The following is a 9969-nucleotide window of genomic DNA, read 5'->3' as shown; positions in this document are numbered from 1 at the left end:
GCTCCTCTCACTTCCCTGGGCCCTCAGCCCTTCCGCACACCTCCCAGCTGCACAAACAGAGGGGCATGCAGCCATCTCAACGCGTTTCCTCCTGCAGGGTGGGCCGACCGTCTGTCCTGCTCATACAACAACAGCTTAACAGTCTGAGAAATCCAGCTCATTACGTGCACCAAGGGACCAGGCTGCACCAAAGGCCGAGGCGCAGCTCCCCGCAATGAGCACACAGCTCGGGCCGTAATGCCGGGCAGCGCTCAGCACCGCGCTCAGACTTGTGTGGCCATGAAGGCTGGAAGCAAGTCCATGCACGCTGTGCTGAGGTCTGCATTCCTACATTCAGTCTCTGTTCAGCATGTGTAAATACAAGTGCGGTGTGAACAGAGAAACTGTAATGTATCACAGAATCACAGAATGGCCGGGGTTGGAAGGGACCTCCAGGATCATGAATCTCCAACCCCCCTGCCACACGCAGGGCCACCAACCTCCCCATTTAATACCAGACCAGGCTGCCCAGGGCCCCATCCAACCTGGCCTTGAACACCTCCAGGGATGGGGCATCCACAGCCTCTCTGAGCAGCTGTTCCAGCACCTCACCACTCTCTATAAAGAACTTCCCCCTGACGTCCAACCTAAATCTTCCCTCCAACCTAAATCTTCCCTCCCTCAACTTAAAACCATTTCCCCTTGTCCTGCAGTTATCTCCCCTTTCAGAGAATTGATCCCCCTCCTGTTTGTAGGCTCCCTTTAGGTACTGAAAAGGTGCAATGAGGTCACCCCACAGCCTTCTTTTCTCCATGCTGAACAAGCCCAGCTCCCTCAGCCTGTCTTTGCAGGAGAGGTGCTCCAACCCTCTGATCATCTTTGTGGCCCTCCTCTGGACCCTCTCCAACAGCTCCCTGTCTTTCTTGTACTGGGGGTCCCAGACCTGGACACAGTACTGCAGATGGGGCCTCACAAGAGCAGAGCAGAGGGGGACAATCACCTCCCTGTCCCTGCTGGCCACCCCTCTGCTGATGGAGCCCAGGATACCATTTGCCTTCCAAGCAGCAAGAGCACACACTTCTTCATCCATCAAGACCCCCAGGTCCTTCTCTGCAGGGCTGCTCTCAAGGACTGCTCCTTCCAGTCTGATGGGTGCCTGGGATTCCCAGGCCCCTCTGAACGGCATCCCTTACTTCCACCGCGTCAACCGCACCGCTCAGAGTCTCTGGAAAGCTGAGCGCTGGGACCTCAACAGGAATCTGGGCTGTGCTAGAGGCTCCTCAGACACACGGCAACCACAGGACCGTTAACGCTGGCGGTGAGCGCTGAGTTCACCCAGCCCGACCGGCGCCGGTCAGCGCCGCACGCGCACGGCTCACCGCCCCGCCCCGGCCAATCCGCCGCAGCGCCGGCCGCCGTCACTTCCGGTAAGATGGCGGCTCCCACGGAGCTGCGGAAGCGGTGCCGGTGGCGCCGGGCCCGCGCGGCCGCCCCTCCGAGAGGCGGCTTGGGTTCGGGACGACATGGCGGCGGCGGCGGGCTCCCTGCGGGGCCGGAGCCTCCCCGAGCTGCGGGAGATGCTGACGCGGCAGGAGCGGCTGCTGGCGGACCGGTAAGCGCGGCTCCGCTCGGGGCCGAAAGCGCGCCTGCGTGTCCGCTGAGCTGAGCTGAGCGAGGGCCCGGCGCCGCGGCGTGCGCTGCCGGCGGGGCGCGGTTCTGCCGCCGCGGGCGTTCGGTGTCACGGTGCGGAGTTGGGGCCGGGAGCGGGGACGGAGCGTGAAAACGCTGAGAGATGGCGGTGCCTTACAGCAGCGCGTGGGCGCAAGAAGGGGGTGAGTGCCCGTCAGTGCGAGCGGCCGCAGCTGTCGGTGCTCCGCGAATGCATTACCGGCGTTCAGACGTACCGGGGGAAGATGCGTGCTGGCAGAGCTGAAGCCTGGGATAGCTGCTCTGGTAGAACAGCTTTGTGTGCCAGAATGAAATAGGATTGCTCAGACACGGCTATCGACTCGTGTTGTTATTTCTTTAAATTGTTTTTTTACTACTTTAGGAAGTTCATCGATAAGCTCCCAGATAAGGGCAAGAAGATCTCCGAATTTGCAGAGAAGCTGAAGTGTGCCATCTCACAAGAGGAAGAGCTGGCACGGACTGCAGAGCTGTTGTCTGCGGTCAGGCTGGAGTTCCAGGCAGAACAGGACAAGGCTCGTACCAGCAAACAGCACGTCACCCTGCGCGAGCACACGCTGCACCAGAAGGAGCCCTCAGTCCTCAGAGACAATTCTCGTGCTGAAGTTCCTAAGACTGCTTCCCAAGGACAGGAGGGAGAATGTCTGGAGCAAGATCCCACAAGTACGGCTTTGGAAAATCAGAGGACTCAGAGCAAAAATGATGAAATAAAGACTGCCACAAAAGATCAGAATCTCTGTTGTGAAGCTGTCTCCGAATCAGCCCCAAGCAGTCACCTGAACAGTGATCAGCAGATCCCTCGGAACAATACTGAGGGTGGCACAGAAAGTGCTTTAGACAACTGTAATGACACATTGGTTGATGCTTTTCAGAAAGTTACCATTGGAAATGGAGATAATAGTGAAAAAGTATTGGAAAAAGAGCGGAATGTGTCAAAAACTAAGGGCAATATTTTTGGAAGCCTGTACCCCAGGACACCACATTATATTGAAGTTCTGGAGTCCAGAGCAAAAAACCCTGTCATAAAAAAAAGCAAATTCAAAACAAACACGTAAGTGTTATGGAATACAGGAATCTGTTCTAGACAGAAATAATCGACTTGTTTAAGATTGGAAATGTTGCAAAAAAAGCAAGGTTGGTTTATTTTCTTCTGGTGAATAAGGAGACTTAAAGTCACATGACATGCTGTGCTAACACATTGGCTCTTTAGTTAAGTGCTGCAGAATCTCAGTACTGAGTGGTGGTCCGATTCTACAAGTTTGGAAAAAAAAGTCATAAATCTTGATAAAATTTCATAGCTTAAGCTATAAAACTAATTGGTAGAACTTTCTTCTGGATTCTAGAACTTGTAAAATTTCAACAGCAAGGTGGCCCTTTGCTTTTCCTGCATCTTTGTGAATCTGCAATTCTCATTGTGAATATTGGCAATAATAACAATTTCTGTTTCCCTTGACTCCCAAAGCGTTGCTGTTTTGAGGTTGCCTATTAATTGGTGTTCATTTTTTGTCTGCTGTTAGGAATAATTGTGACACTGTTTCCATGTAGAGAAGCTGTATCCTACTAGGTGAGAAGAATATTAATATTTTTAGTTTTCTCTGGAGGTGTTTAAGTAAAGGGTAAATGTAGTGCTGAGGGACGTGGCTTAGTGGGCAATATTGTTAATAAGCAGACAGTTGGACTAGATGGTCTTAGAGTCATTCCCAACCTCTGTGATCCTTTGCTTGTTTATTTGAGAATGGCATCATTACACTTCAGATGCTCTTTATACTTTTGTACCCTTACGTGTTGAAATTCAATTCTAAAATTTAAGTTCTGAGCTGTGTGTTTCAAGTGGTGGTTACAACCTCTGTGTTTTATCACTGCAGGTTATCAGGAGAGCAGAGCGGATCATCGCATGGTTCCTCACCCAGTCAGTCACCTGGGGGATCTGGCTCTCCAATTACTGCTGAAGAAAGAAGACTTCGAGATAAGAAACATTTGAATGACATCACAGCAGCTCGGCTACCACCGCTTCACCACTCCCCTGCTAAGCTGTTGTCCATTGAGGAGTCCATAGCAATTCAGATACAGCAAAAAGAAGCTTATGAGGTAAGAATTTATGATTTATCTGGAAAAGTAATTATTTAATTACTACAACCCTTACCAAAAAAAACCCCACCAAAACAAGAAGAAAGCATAAGGACATCTTTTGATACTTTTGAATTTGATAATAAAATTGAGATTGCCAGGCTTCAAGAAGACTATATTTGAGTCTCTTAATGATGTGATTAAATAATGTATGAATCCCTTCTGAAATGGCTGTTCCTGCACTAAACAAAATCTAGGGTTGTTCTTCTGTGCAGTTATGCTAGCTTCATTATGATCTCTTCATCTCTGACTAGAAATAAAAGTATGGAACTTGTCTATTAGGTTTTAATTCATTTTTTGGCCCTTCCATAAATGAAGGGCTAGTGGTATTCAGTGTTCTTAAGATACACAAGTAGCTGCCATTGTCTTAGTTTATTCTGTGCCAAGTTGTGAAGTTCTTTAATTTCAAGGAAATTGCTTGTTAAATTCTTTTGTAATGGATTTCCATTTTGACTTCCCGAATGATGCAGAGCTATGTTTTAAACTAGGTGCTACTGTAAAAGTGTTTGTTGCTAATTACTGTTTTACAAGCACTTGCTAATTTTGTCTTTGACACTTGAAGGAAGCTAATTTATTTGTAAAATGGAGGACTTTTTTGCTGGAGTTGCTGAATGAATAGCATTGGTATTGGTTACATACAGGGCTGATATGTAGACTGATTTTGTTCTGGCAGAAGTGAGATGGGAACTGTCATAGGGGGAATTCAGGTCTTCAATTCAAAACAAAAACTGTCTTCCAATACTAACAGAGCAGTTAAGTATTAAATGTAAATAAATTTATCTTTTTTGTTGTTAGTTCTTAGATATTTTAATTAAATCCAGTCTGGAGTTACTAATACTATTGTGTCAAGGTTCTCCTTTGGTTGGTTGGGTTTTTTACAACCTGGATAAAAATGACGAAAACATTTTTTCTAACTTGTGTCTTTTTTTTAATAGGAAATGCAAGCCAAACTTGCAGCACAGAAGCTTGCAGAGAGGTTGAATATAAAAATGACCAGCTTTGAACCTGAGGGGGAGGCTGCAATGCAGTACAGAGAAGTGAGAGATGAAGATTATTTTTCAGCAGACGACTGAATTCAGGAAGGGGTGTCAGAGGATGAGCCACGTAACTGATCTTTATGCAATACTTCTTAAAACCCAAACGTGAATACTGAGAATTCTTGATCTAGTTAGTTGTTTCTGAACATTTCAACATTACAGCTATGGGAAGGGTTCAAAATAACGCTTATATTTGTGAGATTTATTAAGTGATAACCCCAGTATTATTTGGAGACTGGTTTTGGAACACTTGTGGCATTTAATCCTTGTGGAAAGCCCAACAGTTTTCAACTACATGAAGTGAGCTCCTTAATGTGCTTTTTCAAGCTATGATGAATCATCTACAATAGAAGGTTTATTTTGCTGGGAAATGTGAGTGCAAAGAGCCTCATAATCCAAGTCTGTAAAGTTAGCTAAGGTGCCTATAAACTGCTGGGTGGAAACTATATTTATGAAATCTCTTCTTTGTATAAATGTGAGATACTTCTATTGAGGCATAATCTATTCAGGTCATCTGTCTTTTACCATATGGTGACAATACGCACCCAAACGACTACAATAAATTTGTGATCATTTTCTTTTTATCACGAGAATTTGTTTCTACGCCCACAGCTTCAAGTAACACTTTCTGCCATTGTGCTGTAAATAGAAAATAACGTGAAGGTTTTACCTAACTCAATTCTGTTTGAGCTTTTAGGGATTCTGCTGTTTCGTATTTGGAGACTACTGCAAAGCACATCAAGAGATTAAGTTAATCTGAACACTTCAGTATTTTTATTAAAGGTTTTGGTGTTTTTCCATATTTTTGTACAGTGCTTTCAAACTTTGGAATACTATTTTTTCATAGTCTGCTACTGTAAATTAAAAGATTACCTCTGGTTTTTGTGGAGAAAATAAGTCCTATGTATTTTACAGACTTAGCTGTTCTTTGAAGATAAAAAAGACAAATCTTCCTTGCAGTAACATTTTCTGCCTTTTATTATGAATTTTGAAATACACAGAACACAAATGAGAAGTATTTCTCAATGATATTCCACTACTGACTAGCGTATTCAAATCCTGTTGTGAGTTTATTTTAGCTTTAAAAAACAAACCTCAGATTCCTCGTGTAGCCTGGCATAACCTACCTTCTGAGATGCTGCAGCACAGTGCATACAGGACAGCTGTGTGTGCAAGGCTTTCCCTGGTTGTGTACATACTGCATATGTCACCAGAAACCAAGATATGAGTCATTCAAAAAGCTGCACGTTTAGAAAGAGGGCTGAAAGTCTCTGCCACTTATCGAGTGCATAAAGCACCTAATGCCACCAACAGCACTTTACTAGCAGGCAGATACCCTTTCCCTAATGCTCTGTGAGCTCTCAGATAATCCGTGTGGCACAGTCCATTCCCTGGAAATGTGGTTTGACAGGCAGAACTGCTGCTAAGCTTGTATGTGGCATTTTTTAAAATTATGTAACCCGTTCCTTGTCTGTGATAGCTCTTCCACATACCCTTTCCTCTCTCTGGTTTCCTCTTTCAATTATTTATTGGCTCCTCACCAGCTGTGTGTTTTTTCCTTCTCATAAGACTCATCCGCTCTCATAAGAACAAGTTCATATTCTGCATCTGTGCCACCCGTTCCCTTCCATATGTATCCCATTGTCCTTATCAGATGCTCCAGTGTCTGCAGTTAACTTGGCCACATGCCTTGCAGCCTGCTGCCATTGCAGCTTCCTCTTGTTTTCTGCAACTCCATTTAAATATCAGTTGTGCACCTGAACACCTACATACCTCACTCACTCTAATATCTGCAGGGACATGAATGTGGTTTTTTTGCTGTAGCAAAAGTTCAGACTGCATGCTGTACACGTGTATGACACTTTCAGGCCTTGTATTTCTTTCGCCTTCCACTCCTATATCCTTACCTCTCTGTTGTGTGCTTTGTTTTGTTTTTGTTTTTTGTGCTTCTATTACATCTTCACAGCATCTCACCAGCATAAGTGAACCTTGAAGCATAGGTTGTTACCTTTCCAGGCCTGTTTGTGCCTCTCTCACACCTGTTAAGATTGCCCCTCTCGTTCCTGACTGCATTATTCCACCCTGTTATGCTACTGTGTGTGGCTTTTCCATGCTGGCTTTCCAGTGTCTATGGGAACTGTTGAGTCACAGCCTGAAGCACTAATTGAGCACCTGGGAAAGGACCTGGTCAGCCCTGAGAGCACAGGTGAAGGTAATTCAGCTGTGTGACCAGGAGGGGTGGAGCCTGGTTGCACCTCTCTTAGACCTCATTGAAGGGCTGACCCCCACAGGGGAAGGGTGTCTTTTTGGAGTTTTCTCCTTGGTGAAGCTTTCCCCTGTGAACCTAGAATCTTCTGATATGGGTAAGCAATCTTCTTCCTTCCTTTGTAGCATCCTTCTGTAATGCTGAACCTTCTGTCATCACACCTTTGTTGTAATGCCTTTCCCATCATACTGATCCAATTTCTACACAGTGCTAAAGGAGCTAAACTACACAGTGAAGAACTTGTTTTAGGTTACTGATGTCTAGTTCAATGTAGGCTTCTGCTGACCACTCTTCCATGACAACAAAAATTCTGTTCTCTTTCTTGGGCTTTTAAGGATTACTTTTGCTTTCTAAACTGTGGAGCAGAAGCAGCTTTTGATCTGTGTTTTGACAATGCTTAACACACTGGGACTTGCTGAAGTGAATCCCTCGAATGGGTGAACTTTGCCTTTAAGAAAAAAAAAATTGCTGCTGTAACAGGTGAAGCGGATTGCCCAACTAACAGCTGCTCAGCACCGTGCTTGTGAGGGTTGTGGGAGGGAGAGCTGTGTGAATGCAGAGCTAAGCTCAAAGTGTAAATCGTAAGTTGCTGCGGAATGTGTATGCTTTTGTGGGGGGATCATCCTGGATTCTGAATACAGATGTGTTCTCTATGCTAAGATTTTGTGGGTGGATAAGGAGTCAGGTATAAAGAAAGTCCCCTGATAAAGAGTGAGTGGTGCAATGATGTAGTCATATTTAATTTTAAGGTTCTGGTTAGGTGTGGTATGCTGCATTTCACTGTTCTCCAGTTTGGAACACTTCAAAACATGCACTGGGAATTGAGGAGATTGTTCTGTTTTGTGGGAGTGAACTGTTAACCTGGCAGAAAATAAAGAATCAAAATTGTGTTTCTGAAGTTCCTCATGTTGTTTTGGCTATGTGAAGCTTGCAGGCAAACCTAGGGGAAAATCAAGGACTTTTATTTGCTGCTTACCAAGGAAGATACTGGAGATGGAGTTAAGAAACAGTTGTTATAAATGGAAAAGAAACTAAAGGGAATTTAAATTGATGATATCTGTAAGACCTGAAGCTGGGTGATCGTGTTGGTCTGAAAAGTGGCACCGAGTGCTTAAATAGCATGCTGCAAATCTGACAGCTGCAGCACATGAGAGGTATCTGTGTGGCAGCATCTGCAGTCCCTTGATTTTTGCATGGCCTGAGACATGGTAGGAGTCCCTGATTGCCAGCTGCCTGCAGGAGAAGTACCTCTGGGCCAATTTCTGTTCACAGGTGGAAGCTTTCCTGAGGGAGAGAAGGTGGAGTCTGGTTTGTCAGCTGTGGGGATAGCGTGATCTAGGGGATTTAGCAGCCTAAAAGATAATGTTAAGTACTTGAAAAATAGCATTTGGGAGAATTAAAGATCTAAATGCTGCTATGCATTAACTTTATTTATTTTAATGTAAGAATAGCTAAAGGCTAGAAAGGGTTTAAGGTTTACCCAGTTTTTGATAGTTAGACTTAATTCAGCAGTTTTCAATCTGATGGCTTATGGACTGCTTCTGTGGACTTTGAGATAAGTAAAAGTCTCTGGTTTGGGTTCCTGTATGGAGGGAATACGGCCTGCAAACACAGAAGGTGACAAGCACAGCTCTGTGCTATGGTTCCTGAACGTGCCACAGGGACACTGCGCCAGCAGCCAGGAGAAGAATACCCAGACCCTACAGACTGATGGATTGAAACTTGTGTGGGAGCCACAGGAAAAGGTGTCATGTTCCACGTGCAGCCTCTGGGTGGTGGTTTGGGGGTTTCTGTGTAGAACTCGCAGCCAGTTCCCGTGCTGTAGACACACCACCAGCTGGCAGCCTTTAGCAGCCTTGCAGAGGACACTGTGTTAGGACTGAGCTGTAGGTGGAGTATCCCTGGGCCAGGTGAATTGCAACAAACTCTTGACTTTTCTGTTCTTTTTTTGGGTGGGTTTTCTGTGTGTGTGGGGTGGGGGTGGGGAAAGATCACCCCTGAGAATTCCTGTTTTCCTACTGTTTGATTTTTGGGTTGTGAACTCCCAGATTCTCGGAGGGAAAGGGAAAGTAGAAAAGACAGCTGTGTGGAAAGATTTATTTTGCTCTGTGTGGTTGTTTCTTTTTTTCCCTCACAAGGTGATGACTGTGTTTTATTCTCACGTTTCTGCAGTGCTGTGTCACTGCTGATGTTGTGGCCAGCAAATGTTGGCTGACCGTAGTCCAGATATCTTTTACTCACATTGGCTTTCCATAGGATGCACAGTGATTCCTTTGTAAATAGTGTAATTGCTATTCCATATGTATGTATGCAAAGCTTTGGAGGCATTGTTATCTTTTATTTAAAGCAACTGTTTGATCATTTTGTTAATAAGGTTTTACTAAGTGGGCCTTTGGTTTGTTGAAGTGTGAAAGCATATACTGAAGAGAAGGCGTGATTCCTCTAGGAACATTTATATGCAAGTGCTCTGTTGAGCTGGGATATTGCCTCTGTGTTTTGTTTAATCTCTCTGTGCAAGGGAAATGTGAGTAACAGTTGTTAAGCAATTACTGACTATGAGGAGATGACATAAACAAGCACAATGAAATGTGTATGGGAAGCAAAGCGATTTTTAACTTGCCAGAAATGTTGAACTAAGTATTTGATTTTTCATCATCCAGGTATGAGTGAATGTGTCTTCCAACATTACGCATAAAAATGATTTTCTGACAGGGAAATTTAGAAGAATTTGTACTGTGACAGCCTCACTGCTTTTCTTTTGACTGTGATGCTGAGGAGCATAGCTGCACCATGCACAAATGGGTGCATCCTCACTGAAGTTGTGAGGGAGGTGAGTGGAGCTGTGATGCTTAATGAACATATTCATATTACCTC

The 9969-nt window shown here is 44.8% G+C and overlaps 1 protein-coding gene and 1 long non-coding RNA gene across 3 annotated transcripts in view; both read left to right on the top strand.

Annotated features, from left to right (window-relative positions):
* The first annotated feature begins 1334 nt into the window (after positions 1-1334).
* Positions 1335-5413, top strand: POLR2M (RNA polymerase II subunit M). The gene is made up of 4 exons (XM_090148802.1): positions 1335-1591; positions 2030-2716; positions 3531-3753; positions 4728-5413. Exons 1-4 carry the CDS (start codon positions 1503-1505, stop codon positions 4863-4865), a joined length of 1137 nt encoding a protein of 378 aa, XP_090004928.1. The 5' UTR covers positions 1335-1502; the 3' UTR covers positions 4866-5413.
* Positions 5414-5928: 515 nt separating this feature from the next.
* Positions 5929-9969, top strand: part of LOC149916254 (uncharacterized) — a 98766-nt gene continuing 94725 nt past the window's right edge. For both annotated transcript variants that reach the window (XR_016470341.1, XR_016470340.1), the window contains exon 1: positions 5929-7192. This is a non-coding gene — a long non-coding RNA (uncharacterized LOC149916254). The remainder of the gene's footprint in view (positions 7193-9969) is intronic.

The sequence above is a fragment of the Phasianus colchicus genome, chromosome 12 (genome assembly GCF_987193195.1).
Source record: "Phasianus colchicus chromosome 12, bPhaCol1.hap1.1, whole genome shotgun sequence".
NCBI classification, from domain to species: Eukaryota; Metazoa; Chordata; class Aves; order Galliformes; family Phasianidae; genus Phasianus; species Phasianus colchicus.
This window is presented reverse-complemented; position numbering and strand designations above follow the sequence as displayed.